The 14,623-nt window shown below is 44.4% G+C and overlaps 1 protein-coding gene across 1 annotated transcript in view; it reads right to left on the bottom strand.

The window, feature by feature from the left end:
* Myom2 (myomesin 2) overlaps positions 1-14,623 on the bottom strand; it is a 142,535-nt gene that overhangs the window by 27,892 nt on the left and 100,020 nt on the right. The window contains exons 15-23 of the mRNA XM_004663088.2: positions 12,847-13,030; positions 12,180-12,354; positions 9,034-9,155; positions 7,165-7,352; positions 4,999-5,125; positions 4,019-4,197; positions 2,373-2,487; positions 313-469; positions 122-228 (exon numbers count right to left, since the gene is read on the bottom strand). Coding sequence (XP_004663145.1) covers positions 122-228; positions 313-469; positions 2,373-2,487; positions 4,019-4,197; positions 4,999-5,125; positions 7,165-7,352; positions 9,034-9,155; positions 12,180-12,354; positions 12,847-13,030 — 1,354 coding nt within the window. The remainder of the gene's footprint in view (positions 1-121; positions 229-312; positions 470-2,372; positions 2,488-4,018; positions 4,198-4,998; positions 5,126-7,164; positions 7,353-9,033; positions 9,156-12,179; positions 12,355-12,846; positions 13,031-14,623) is intronic.

Here is a 14,623-nt window from a genome sequence, read left to right as displayed (position 1 = left end):
GATACAGAAACATTCCCCACCCCCAGCCTCCTCCAACACATATCTTTTTTTTTTTTCTAATCTATTGTAGAGTGAATTTTCAAAAGTCAAATGAGATAAGTCTGTGTCAGGAAGACATTACCTTCCTCATCCAACACAAAACTGGAGGACACGCCATCTGTGTCACTCACAGACACAGAGTAAGTCCCAATGTCCACTTTATCTGGATTTTTAAAGTATAGTTTTGAGCTGAAATGAACAAGAGACAAGCATTAGTCATTTCTGCTTCAGGTCCCACAGGTTCCCAGCCTCAGACTCCCCAGCCTGACTTACTGGTCACCCTCAGTGTGGACTTGGAACCGCTCCTCATCTGCAATCTCCTCATAGGCCTTGCACCAGGTGAACTGGGAGGCATCTGTCATTTCCTGGCAGTCAAACCCAAGGTATATGTTGCCCTCCTCATCCACACCAGCACTGATCTCCTTTGTGCCTGCAAGAAGAAAGGAGCCTCAGGGATGTCCTGTTCTCTGGTTTCCTTCCCCCCACCCCCGCCCAGAGGTGTGCCACATATAGAAGCTTATTTTACATTGAATCATGAGTTCTACTTAATGTGTGATGGGAAGACTTCAGGGAGTGTGTTGACAAGGATGGTCCAGGTGTCTGTGTAGATATGGCTTTTATGCCATTGCACTTCTACTGACTTCCTCTCCTGCCCCATTTGTCTCTAAGTCTCCCAACCTGGGCTGCCTCTCAGCCCAACCACCTGTTTCCCTGAGATTTGACCACTAACCCTCCTGCAGTTAGCTGAACAGCTGCAGTTAAACCATTTGATTTCACCCGCAAGCTCCTTCTTCCCCACATTGGTCATTGTGCTTCTTGGAAAAAGAGAAATTGCCATCCATTTGATAAGGGAGATGCCTGGCCTTATTCTAGCTAGTCAGAATACATCTTTAAGAAATTAGGGATGAATTGCTGAAGATATGTCTAGCAGATAAAGTGTTTGTTGAGACTGGATCCCCAGAGCAAATTGGTTAGCTAGACTAGCCAAATCACTGAGTTCTGGGTTCAATAGCGAGACCCTGCCTCAATGAATAAAGTGAAGAAGGATCTCAAGGTAGAAACTCAATGTCAACCTATGACCTCCACAAACATGCACACATGTGTACACATGTGACCTCATGCATATGGGCCAACACATACATTTAAGTGAGCAAAAGGGATAAAAAAGAGGTTAGGGACAGAATTGAAGAATATGAAGCTGGTAATAGAATTGCCCTAAGTTTACTAAGAAGATAAGAAGTAACGAAACTACTTTAAAAAGAAAGGAAGGGCTGAAGATATTGCTTAGTGGTTAAGGCACTTGCCTGCAAAGACTAGGGACCTAGGTTTGATTCCCCAGTATCCATGTAAGCCAGATGCACAAGGTAGCATATGAGTCTAGAGTTTGTTTGCAGTGGCTAGAGTACCTGGTGTGCCTGTTCTCTCTCTCTCTCTCTCTCTCTCTCTCTCTCTCTCTCTCTCTCTCTCTTTCCCTCTCTCTCTCTCTCCCTCTCCCCACTCTTTCTCTCTCTCACACACACAATATATATATATATTACAAACATTAGATCAAGGGGTCCAAGCAGAGGCAGATCCCAGACATCTCAGTTAATGGCTCCATGTGCTGCCTGAATACAGGCACATATCTGATCTGTGTATCCTGTGAGCTAATCTCCAGCCCCAGGTGCTTACTTTTGCAAGGTCACCACCATTGGCTTTCCAACGTTCTGATCTAGCCTTAGCAGTATAAATCACTGTCCTTCCTGGGTGTTATTTTATACTCCTGGAACAATCTGTAACACTGTGCAGACAACTAAATGCTCCAAGGCAGGCACAAAGCCCAAGAGCAATCTTACTGCTTGTGCCCATCTCAGCTGCTTAAAAACATGACAGGCCATCTACTCACCATCCAAACATCCACCCACGCATGCAGGCTTTACATACATGCATACATGCAAGCATGGTGCATGTGCTCTCAAGTTACTACAGCTGGGGTTGGAGGAATGTTCAGTGGCTAAAGTGTTTGCTGTGAAAGTACGAGGACCTGAGTTTAGATTACCAGAGTCCAATAAAAGCCCAGCATGGCAGTGCTCGTCTGTGACCTAGTGCTAGGAAGGTAGAGACAGGAGGGACCCTTGCTTGCTGACTAGCTAGCTCATCTAGCCAAATTGGTGAGAACCAGATTCAGTGAGAGACCCTGTCAGAAAAAATAATGTTGAGAGTGATTGAGAAAGACACATTGGCCTCTGGCTTATACACACACACACCACATATATAGACACATGTAAAAAAAAAAAAAAAGTCACTGTGGCCATAGAATTTTCTGTGCTAAGAGGGGAGAGGTAGAGGCTCACCTGGCCGGGCCTCCACAAGCACAGCCTCCGATGTGTCTGAGGGCTTTCCTGGCCCACTGGCATTCACTGCCCGCACTCTGAACACATAGGTCTTACCTTGCTGCAGGTCACAAACCTTCAAACAACAGAGAAAATGCACACCAGGCTAGATAAATATGACTTTACTGTTGCCTACAATTGATGATGACCCCACCTTCTTTCTAGAGAGAACTTACTTCTCTGGTTGAAAAGGCAACACGGAGTGAAGTAACCCACAGGGAAAGAACTCTGTACCCAAGCCCCATCTCACATGCAGGAATGAGCAGACTTGGATCTGCCCACTGTCACATGCTTAAGGGACAAATCAAATGCTATCACCAAGATTGCAAACTGGTGTTCATTTTTAACACAATTTTTCAGGATCAAATATTATTTTAAATGTGATATTTTTAATCTGTAAGAAACTATCCTTCAAACATCACAATTGGACCAGTCTCTTCTCACACATGCCTGTGCACTTGCTACTGTCTGTGTGGTGGCTGGATTCTTACACGCACATTTTCCCACTCAAAAGAGGCTGTTTTGGGGCTGGAGAGATGGCTTAGCGGTTAAGCGCTTGCCTGTGAAGCCTAAGGACCCCGGTTCGAGGCTCGGTTCCCCAGGTCCCACGTTAGCCAGATGCATAAGGGGGCGCACGCGTCTGGAGTTCGTTTGCAGAGGCTGGAAGCCCTGGCGCGCCCATTCTCTCCCTCTATCTGTCTTTCTCTCTGTGTCTGTCGCTCTCAAATAAATTAAAAAAAAAAAAAGAGGCTGTTTTGCATGAGAAACCACTCTGCAGAGGACACTGCCTACTGCATCTCCATCCGTGAGCAGCAGGGCATGGTGCCAGCACAACCTTTCTTGAAGGAAGGGTGCACTGGCCTCTCTCTAAATCACACCCCACGGTGCACAACAGAAAGGAACAGACCTCTGCTGGATCAAGACAGCTGAGCACACTCACCAGGGCACATGCACTAAGGGGAACGAAGACAGGTACAACTGTCCAGGGACTGGAAAACTGAAAATGTCAAAATAGAGATTATCCAAAAAAGTGATGATGGAAGTGTACTACGTTGCGTGTGTGTGTGATGTTTAAGGGCAGTACATGTATGCATGTCAGATGTGCCTGTGTGTGCACATGTGTACTTGTGAACTGTGTAGGTGTGTGTGAAAGTGAATGGGTGCATGTGTGAGGTGCTTATTAACTAGATGCCTAGTAGCAATAATAGGAACTATGTAAATTAACTGTAGGGCTTGAGGTGGCAGAACATACTATAATGTCCATTATCCCGGTTTAAAGCAGACGATGGCCTCTTTACATACAAGGGTATGTAATACTGTAATAATGATTGGTAGGATGCAATGCCAGAGGAGAAAAAAACACAAATCCACACCCCTCCTGCATAGTGCACTTGTAAGTACAGAGCCACCTCCTGGAGGCGCTTTGCTGCCCTCTGCTGGAGTCTCCCAACTTGCTCTGTGGATCCCTCAGGTGGAAAGTTCCTTCCCTGTGCAGCCTAGGATGACTATCCCAGCGTCATTCGAACAGATTCTCCTGGGAGCTTGGATCCAGTTTACTACAGGAGTCACACACACTCATTTAAAAAGAAGGAAAATGCCAGAATTACCTTTAAATAACGATTTGGAGTCGCTGACTCGCTGACCGTCTTCCATTCTCCAGAATCCTCTTCCTTAAAATCAACGAAATAACCAGAAACAGGGCTGCTGCCAGAATACACAGGGGCTTTCCACAGAAGTACCAGAGAGGTGTCCCGGACCTCACAGAAGGTCAAGTCGTAGGCAGGGCCTGAAAAGTCACTGACCTGAGCACTTAGCCCAAGCAGCCAATTCTGACCCCGGGGACCCCTGCTTCCTCATCTGAGGCCTTCTACACCGGCATTGCATGCATCTTCATCACACCCATGCGTCACTCTCTCTCAAGGGCGAGTGAGCAGGGGTCCAGCCTTATGCTGGAGCTGAGAAACAGGTTCAGCTTCTGTCCCTGCAGCACCCCCCTCCCAACATCTGGGGGATTGTGGCTATGAACCCAGAAATTCACAGCATGCATCAGTCTCAGGCCAGCAGGGGCACAGAAGAGAAAAACTGCAAAAAGAGGAGGTGCTGTATTGACATTTCTGGGCTGGAACCCCCTAATCACACCCAACCCCAGCTAGCTAACACACATCAGACCTCTGCTCTCTAGGGTCCAAAAAGCCCACAGGTGTTTTATGGCTCACTACCCACTTCTAGAGCAGCTCTGGGCAGCAAGGGGAAAAATTAGGTGAGCTCTGGAACTTTCTTAAGGGCTCTTTCAAATATTGGCTTAGTGGCAAGACACAGGGAGATTAAAATTAGATCATTAAAACACAACCAGGTCAAAAAAAAGAAAAGAAAAGAAAAGAAAAGAAAATGCAGCCTGGTCATTTCACCATCACACCCCAGACCTGACACACCAAGATTCAACCACAACCTGTCACAAGAATGGCCACCTGATCAATGTGAGAAGCAGGTGACAACAGAGTGACACCTTACAGCCCCCCCCCCATAGAAGTGCCCTCTGGCCAGTCGTGCTGGTGGAGGGCAGGGTGTCCAGGAGAGTTGGTCTCACCAGGTTCTGGTGCTGTCCAGGCCTCACACTTGAAGTGCTCACTGGGGTCCGATGGCTGCCCAATCCCAGCCATGTTGACAGCAGCAATTTTGAATTCATACAATGAGCCTTCTGTCAAGCCATTCACCTAAGCAAATTTTGTTTAAAAAAACATAAAAAATAAAAGTTGTGCTACAACCCACTGAGTCATCAGTACTTATAATGAGTTTGTAAAGGGAAATGGAAGCTGAAGGGACAGTGACGAAACATTACACAGAATCATTTAAAGAAGGCCATTGTACACCAGGCATTTGATCATGACATCAAACCCTATGAAGCCTCCTATGAGGTTAACTGGACAATGACCTCAGTAAGGAAACTGAGCTGAGAATCACTGTGTCCACAAAGAGTGAATTTAGTAGCGGATGAAAGGAGGAGTCAGCTCCAAGTCCTGCTGGGTCCCTGCAGACCCCACTCCTGGGTCTGGTAGGAAAAAGCCCTGGAGCCAGCAAAAACTTTGTCTCCAGGCTGGCTCAGTGATGCTGGGGTCCCTGTAACCTGCAGCCACCACTCCATCTACTCTGCAAAACAAGACACTCTAGGCTATATCCTCATAGTCCACAGTCTGTAGTGGGCTTTAGAATCTCTGCCAATGACGAGCAAGACCCTAAGGGAAGGAAGGCCTTTGACCCAGCAGTATGGTAGGATGGAAGCTTCATGCAGGTCAGTACTGAGTCTGAAAAGCTGAATTTCCAAAGCAAGGCATTTTTGGTTAAAACTTCTTTATACCCCACAAAACAGAGGACTCTCCACTGAAGCAACTTGCACCTACATGTGAAATGAGTATTCATGCCAGAGATGAGGGCTCAGTTTAAAAAATATGGAGGGTGAGGCTGAACGTGACATGTATCAGTATGGTCACATCATAGACATATGTTAAAATACATAATAAATATTGTGTAAGACTATATTATAAACAATACATGTGGGCTGGAGAGATGGCTTAGCAATTAAGCACTTGCCAGTGAAGGCTAAGGACTCCGGTTCGAGGCTTGATTCCCCAGGACCCATGTTAACCAGATCCACAAGGGGGTGCACGCGTCTGGAGTTTGTTTGCAGTGGCTGGAGGCCCTGGTGCGCCCATTCTATCTGCCTTTCTCTCTCTCTCTCTCTCTCTCTCTCTCTCTCTCTCTCTCTCTCTCTCCCTCCCTCCCTCCCTCCCTCCCTCCTTCTCTCTCTCTCTCTCTCTCTCTCTCTCCCTCCCTCCCTCCCTCCCTCCTTCTCTCTCTCTCTCTCTCTGTCACTCTCAAATAAATAAATAAAAATGAACCAAAAAAAGAATACATGTATCATAAAGCAAAATTTTCTATAAATCTGAAACTAGACTCCTAAGAACTCCCCTGGGAACTCTTATTTCCCAGCAAGTCTCCTGAGATCAGTCTGTCCATGGATATCATGGGGTAAATTCATTCATCATTGTTCAGATAAAGAAACAAAGGTTCAAACAAGAGAAATCAGGGGCTGGAGATATTGCTTAGTGGTTAAGGCTCTTGCCTAAAATGTCTAAGGACCCAGGTTCAATTCCCCAGTACCCATGTGAGGTGCACAAGATGGCACATGTGTCTGGGGTTCATTTCTAGTGGCTAGAGGTCCTGGCATGCCCATTAGCCCATCTATCTCTCCCCCTTTCTCTTTCTCTGTCAAATAAATAAATAAAATACTTTTTAAAAAGTTGAAAAAACAAGTGCAATCAAAACCAAGGGTTTACAGACTTCTCTCATTCTCTGCACCTAAGGGTGATGGGCACTATGGCAAGAGTCTAGGAAGCACTGAAGTTTCTAGGAAAGGGTCACCAGCAACAGAGAGCACAGCCTCTCCTCAGCATGGGCTCAGCTGGATTCCACCCCAGGCACTGAGCTCTGCTTCAAGGATGCAACATACCTGGGACAACAACCCAGGGACTGTCCATTAACTGAGTGTAAAACTGCTCAGTAAAACACCTCAGCTTCCTACAATCCTTCCAGTTCTGAACACCATGCCCTCCTGGTACTAAGATTCTTAGTCTACTTCTATTTTTATATCCAGCTGCCTAGCACCACTGTTCTCTAGAGTTCTGAATAAAGAAGTCTGCCCAGAGTACAAACATCACCTAAGCAAACACAGAGGAACAAATAAAAACCAACCAACCGTTAAGATCCTCTCCTTGACAGGGGAAGAATTGATCTCATGCCAGTTCTTATGATGGGCTTCTCGCTTGTCCAAGTAGTAACCCAGGATGGCTGAGCCACCACTGAATTTAGGCACCTTCCAGCCCAGGGTCATGGATTGGCCATCACAGTTCAGAAGTGTAATCCCATACGGATGAGAGGGCACAGCTGCAAGTACACACAAGCACAGTAGTTACCCAGGTCTGAGCTCCGCATCCTCATCCTCATCCCACCATGTAGCCAGCTCTGGAGCTGCAGAGGGGAGCGGCAGCAACCAACATTTTTAGTGTGTGCCCCACCTCTGACATCACTTCTTGCTTCTACTGCTTCTTTGAAAATGGATGAGTATGAAGCAGTGTCTTTCATATGTACTCATTGCTCTTTATAAATTTATCTACATGTATCTCAATGACATAAGAACAGTAGATTGAATAAATCTGGTCCAGATACTAGAGGCAACAGGTTTCCTTCAGCCTCTTTAGACAGAGGTTTCTGCTCTACAAGGATTAAGAACATGGCCAGAGTGGGCAGTGTTACTGATTTTGTATGTTATAATTACCTATCATTATGTAAACTTCAGATCAATGCAGGTGAGTGTGGCTCATGATTTCCTGTTTGCCCCTCATGTCCAGAGGGCCACTACCTTCCTTAACAAGCTGAGGGGAAATGAGCCCCAGCTTCCCTCTGCTTTCAGAGCCTGGTATTTCATCCATGGCTGAGGGACAGTGAGCTAGAGATAAGGGATTCTCCTCACAGAGCAAACCCAGCCACCAGCTTCCTGCAGTGGGGATTGGGTCAAAATGCAAGTGTGAATATCTGAGGTCTCTACTGGGAAATGATTCCTGGCTCCTGTGCTCACCTGAGAGTTATCAGAACTGATATTCCTGAAAAATCCCAGGAATTGCTAAGCAGGACACTTTAACTTCTAAAAATGTTGGTAAATTTAATTGAAGATCAAAAACAGTTAAAAACCTGAAGCTTGGGCTGGAAAAATGGCTTAGCAGTTAAGACACTTGCCTTCAAAGCCAAAGCACTCAGGTTCAATTCCCGAGGACCCACATAAGCCATATGTACAAGGGGGAGCATACATTTGGAGTTCATTTGCAGCAGCTGGAAGCCCTGGCATGCCCATTCTCTCTCTCTTTTCTGTCTTTCTCTCTCTCTTTCTCTCTCTTGCTCCCCTCAAATAAAAAAATAAATAAAATATATTTTTAAATAAACCTGAAGCTTTCTGTCAGAAATGAAAAGCTGAGACTGGCTGTGCTGGGAAATGGGTAGGATGTGATATTCATGTTCCCAAAAGTTCCTAGATATATTCCCTTACATGGTGTGTTCAAGAGGAAAAGCCTACATTGACATTATAAGACATCAAGCTTGGTGGATCACCTTGTCTGGGGAATGAATCAAGATTTTAGACTGAATTTCCCCATCTGATTAAAAATAGACATTGTTAAACATCACTACTCATGAACAGGACCTCAATGTGAGATTCTCCATTAATGTTCTATGTTAGCACACATGATTGAGAAGAGATTGTTGTGGCCTAGAGTGGATATCTTAATGTGAACATAGGTGCTTGGAAGCAATCAGGGCTGTCTTGAAATTTTCCATTTTTAATTGGTATTGAGTTGATATGCTGCCATATCCCCTCATACTGCCATTTCCAAGACAAGCAGCCCCTTAGGAGATTCAGCAGAACTGTGTGTGATCTGGTAACAGCCTCTACCCCTGTGTCCTCTGGCCATAGTCCAGAGAGCATCAGAGGTGTTTATTCATGCAGACATTACAAAGCCCTAAAGAGCAGAGATAGGCGGGGGGGGGGGGTCATGGGAACCCACGAGCCACGTACTGAGGGCCGCCTGGACCTTGATCACTTCCGACTCCTGCGAGTTCTCACTGGTGCCCACGGCGTTGACAGCCTTCACCCGGAAAATGTACTGCTCACCGGTGGTTAAGCCATGCACCACGAACCTGAGAAATGTGAGTCAAGGTCATGGTCCAGCCCCATTTTGCTTTACTCCTACAATAGAAGTCATTTGGAATGCTCCATAAAAAGATGACAGGAAGGAGGGAAAGGATGGTACCAACATGTGGTGTTTACATACAAAACATGTCCATATCTCATAATAAAAAAAGAAAGACAAAAAATAAACCTAGAGTTCATGTGAGGATTGTGGTTTATAAAAATACTCTTTTATATTGTTTCAGAAATCTCAGTTTATAGTTTGTTGCGAGCATGATTTATGAACAGAAGTATTACTCTCATTTATGGAAGCTGATGCACTTCACTCATTTTCTCCTCAGAACTTGCCTCTTTTTTCCTTTTAATAAATTGGAAGTATAGAACATACCATTCATTTCATTTCCTTACAACAGTGGATTTCAGACTAATTAACAGAGTAAAACAAGCATCTTTCAAAAAACATATTCTGTCTTGGGATATCCTTCATTTTTAATTTCAGGAGCTAATTCAACTTTTAGAATCCTAAAACAAAGCACCAGAAAGGTGCCATGTTGTATTTAATGCCAGAGTCTAAGATCCTACCTTAATTTTTCCCTTTAGAGATCTATTTGAATCAAAAGCCTATTACTAAATAGTACCTAATACCTGATCTCTGGGACCCAAGGCATCTAAAACCAAATACGAAAGCCAGGCAGTTACACTGCAGTGGTAGAGGCTATGGCCTTGAAGCCACATAGAAGAGGCTCCAGTGCTGCCTTTGATACCTGCCCAACTTTTCATCCTTTGAGGTGTCCGTCAGTCCCTTTGAGGTGCTGTCTTCCCACCTGGGGAGGGGACATTCAGGCTTGCCTCATAGTACTATTGGGAGCATTAAAGAAGTGGTGATCGGAAAAACACTTGGCCCCTGGCCCTGCAGATGGCAAGCACTTGGTAAATGTGAGCAGTTGTTATGAATCTTTATAGGCAGCAAAATTTATTAACCACTCCCAGAATCTCTCCATTAAAACACTGTTCTCTAATAGATTTTTCTGAATCTACTGGCTGTGAATGGGTTAGAACATATAGCTATTATTCTGCTCAATTGCCTTCTTTATTGCCTAGACACAGATTTTTACAGTATCTCTTATTACAGGGATTTAAAAAGAAAAAAAATGGCAGAGCCACCATTGAGAACCTATCCACAGGGCAATTCTGGCGCTACTTCTGTTTCTCTGTGAAGCGTGCCAAGCAGAAAACACAGGTTCAGTCTCTGCATCTGGGAATGATAAGGAGTGAGTGAATTGCACAACTAAAGGTGGGGGCTTCTCCCTGAAAAGAACACAGGCTTCCCCTGTCCTTCCCAGCCAGGGAGAAGTATAGCTTTCCCCATCTGGTCTGATTAGAAACTGGAAAACGAGATTTCCCTGATGTGAGCAAAGCAGGGGTGACCCTGCTGTGTACATGTATTGAGATGTCCCACTAAACTCCACCTTAATCAAAATCTTGAACTGGAGAGAAGACTTAGTAGTTAGGATGCTTGTCTATGAAGACTAAGGATCCAGGTTTGATTCCCCAGAACTCACATAGGCCAGATGTACATGGTGGCTCATGCATTTGGAGTTCATTTGCTATGGCTAGAGGTCCTGGAATGCTCATTCATTCCCAATCTCTCTCTCTCTCTCCTCTCCCTCCCTCTCTCTCTCTCCCTCTCCCACCCCCTCTGGTTTTTCTGTCTCAGATAAATAAATAAGTAAAATAATTATAAAAGCAAAATTAAAGTGTTTAAGAAGAGACTGGGAAAATGGTTCACTACTTGCTGCAAAAGCATGAGAACCTGAGTTAGGGTCCCCAGCACCCACAGAAAAGCCAAATCATGGTGGCATATGCTTGTAATCCTCAATACTAGTGAGGCAGAGAGTGGAGGATTCCTGAGGCTTGTTGGCAAGCCAGTCTAACCAAATTGGTGAGCTCTAAGATGAGTAAAAGAATTTTTCTCAAAGAATAAAGTAGAGAACAATTGAGGAAGACACCTAATGTTGACCTCTAGCCTCCACATGAAGACTTAGACATATGTACACATACAAGCACCTATATGCACATACACCACACAAACACACACATACAACAAATGTTTAAAGAGATGGAAATAATGGCTATCATTACACCTTGTATACAGGTACCAAATTACTACATTGCACCCCATACCTTTACACAGTTTCAATAATAATAGAGAGGCTGGAGAGATGACTTAGTGGTTAAGGCAGCACTTTCCTGTGAAGTTTAAAGACTCATGTTCATTCACTATCCAGATCCCACATAGGCCATACATACAAAGGTGAGGCAACACAAGGTTGCACATGCCCACTAGGTGGTGCAAGAATCTGGAGTTCAATTGTAGTGGCTGAGGCTCTCTCATTCAATAATAATAATAATAATAATAATAATAATAATGGACCAGGTAGATGGTTCAGTGGTTAAAATTACTTGTTATGGAAGTATAATAACTCAAGTTTGGATCCTCAGGACCCACACAAAGTTAGATGCATGTAGTGCATGTGTCTATAATCCCAAAGTGCTTTTGGTAATGGGAGGTGGAGTCAGGTAAAGCTCTAAGCTCCTGGGCCAGCTAGTCTGGCATTTAAAGTGGAAAACAATAAGATAGACCCAGACTCAAACAAGGTAGAAAGAAGAGCTCAACACACTGACATTGTCATCTGACTTCCATAGGCACACTGTAGAACATATATACAACATGCAAACACATAGATACCCAAATAATAATAATAATAATAATAATAATAAATAGAATAAAGTCCTTTTCACCAATAAACGAATCAAGTCAGTGAGGATGAGCTAGCGCAGTGGCCATCCCACCTCAAAGCCAGCACTGCAGAATGACATTCCCAAAGTATGACTAAGGAGAATAGCCATTTCTAAAGGGCACCACAGGCATTCTGCCATAGCATCTCCTGCTCTGGGAGCCACTCATCCCTGTTCTCTACCTCTGCTCCCGTAGCACTATGCTGGCTGCAGGAAAGGTAGAGGGAGGATACCTGTTATAGCCAATGGGTTTGTGGTTGCACGGCTCCCACTGGTTTGTTCCTGCTATGCAGCAGTCCACGTAGTAGCCCAGAAGGTCTTCTTCATGTTTTGGCCTGTCCCACTGTACCACAACTGATGTCTTGGTGTTCCGGGAAGCAAGCACCCGGCCGGGAGCTGAGGGGACCACTGTGGGAGAAACAAGAGGATGGAGATATGTGGTAAAAGTGGGTACTACCTTTTTCCCAGAAGGTAAAAGTCAGGTCTGAGACTCTGGTGTGGGCTGAGGAGATGGCTTGGAGAGTAAGGCACTTGTCATAACCTGAGTTCATATCTACAGAACACATATAAATGCCAGACATGGAGGCACACATGTAATCCTAGTACTAGAGAGGTGGAGACAGGATTGCTAGGTTTTACTGGCTAATCTAGCCAAACCAGTGATCTCTGGTGTCTCAAATAAATAACTAAGGAACAGAATGATTGAGGACAGTGCCCAACATTAAAAAAAGAAGATATATTTTGGAGAAATAAGAAAAGCTCTTCATGGCTTGCAAAATGAAACTCAGGGCACCTTAACATACCTGTATCCTCACCATCCTCATCCACCCCCTGCAGCAGCACCTGAAGGTACCTTATTTTGGCCTGAAGTGAGGTCAGATGCTTACCATGGTAACTTACCAACTATGTCCTGAGCCTGAATAGGAGGTGTGATCTCTGATGGATCACTCAGGCCATGCTTATTGGCTGATAAAACCCGGAACACATAGGACTTCCCTTCAGCCAGATCAAAGACAGCATACCGAGGAGACCTCACTGCTGCCTGTGCATTGACACGTTGCCAGCTGCCACTCCCAACCACAGACTACAAGGGAACAGGATTGGGATAAAGTTAGACTCCCCAGAAAGTGAGAAGGGAAACTGTTTCAGGGACTGGAAATGTGGTTCAGTGGTTAAAGGCACTTGCTTGCAAAGCCTGCAAGCCTAGGTTTGATTCCCCAGTACCCAATAAAGCTAGAAGCACAACATGTACATGTGCCTAAACTTGGTTTGCAGTGGCAAGGCAAGAAACTCTGGTGTACCCATATATTCTCTCTCTCTCTCTCTCTCTCTCTCTCTCTCTCTCTCTCTCTCTCACACACACACACACACACACACACACAAGTAAAAATAGTATTTTACACTGCTAAGTGTGAACTATGGGATGCCAGGTGGACACCAGCATCAGTTTAGCACTCATGAAAATGATGCAGTTTGGAGAAGGTAAGAGTGTGCCTAAGGTTTGAAATTTTATTGATAGAAAATTTTCCATTAAAGTGAGTAAACTACTGACAACTTAATAGGAATAGATATATAGCTGTAGTTTTAGTGAGCTAGACAAGCTATCAATAATAAAAGGTAATTTAATAAAATATTCATGAGACTCCATCACCATTTAGTGAGTCCCATTTCAATTAAAACTCTGCCATTGTTGAAGCTGCTTGGCATAGTGAAGTAACAAACACAATCTACTAGCATGAGACAAATGATGATGTATTCATAGGCCTTAACCATGGTGTAAAGACTATAATGCAATGAAGGGATTCTATCATCTTGTTAAACACAAACACATAAATGCATATGGAAAAACCTGCATGTACAGCTACCACAGATTACTTGTGCCTGGCCCTTTCTACTCAAGGCAGGCAAATAAACCCCAGGTCTATTTTTACAGAGCCCAAACTATTTTATATGATGGGGTTACAATAACTTTAACTTTATTTTTATAATTTATCCATATTCTTCTAATTTTCTATACATATATACTTGATGACTGTTTTTGAAAACCTCAGTTGCAGCCCCGTTTGAGTTGCTTGCACAGTGTGTAGGAAGGTACGGTGGCCTGGAGTGACTAGGCCAGACTCCTGTTTCCGGGCTCCTCCAACCTCTCTGGTCTGGGTTCACTGAGCTGGTCTATATGCTGGAGGGCATGACATGAGTCAGGCCAGATCCCTGTTCCCTTGCCCCTCCCAGTCCCCTGGTCCTGGTAGGTCCCACTGTGCCTTGCTTACGGAGGCCTGGTCCTTGTGTGGGCTGTGAAATCAAGTCTTTTGCTCTGGTATCCTCACTGGCCAATGAGTGCCAACATCCCTGTTCACCTGAGCTAGAAAGTGGATGGGCCAAAAGACAAAACCTTGCTTCCTCCTCAATAAAATAAAGAGTCTTCCTAAAATGAGTAGACAACAAAGCAAAAAAAAAAAAAAAAAAAAAAAGGCAGAAAACTGAGAGATCCCCACCAAGGATACATAGTCCTACAATGGAAGCCTCCAATGAAACAACAGAAATTTATGCTCAAAATGAAAACACAACAACCAATGAGACACTGATAAAAAAAAAATGCTGAACTACAAGCAAACAATCAAAGAACCAACAATCATATCAATGAAATTGAACAGAATAGTTTCTTAGAGCTTCCAGC

Source organism: Jaculus jaculus, chromosome 12 (assembly GCF_020740685.1).
Source record: "Jaculus jaculus isolate mJacJac1 chromosome 12, mJacJac1.mat.Y.cur, whole genome shotgun sequence".
Taxonomy (NCBI): Eukaryota; Metazoa; Chordata; class Mammalia; order Rodentia; family Dipodidae; genus Jaculus; species Jaculus jaculus.
The sequence above is the reverse complement of the archived record's forward strand: the minus strand, read 5'-3'. Positions and strand labels throughout refer to the sequence as shown.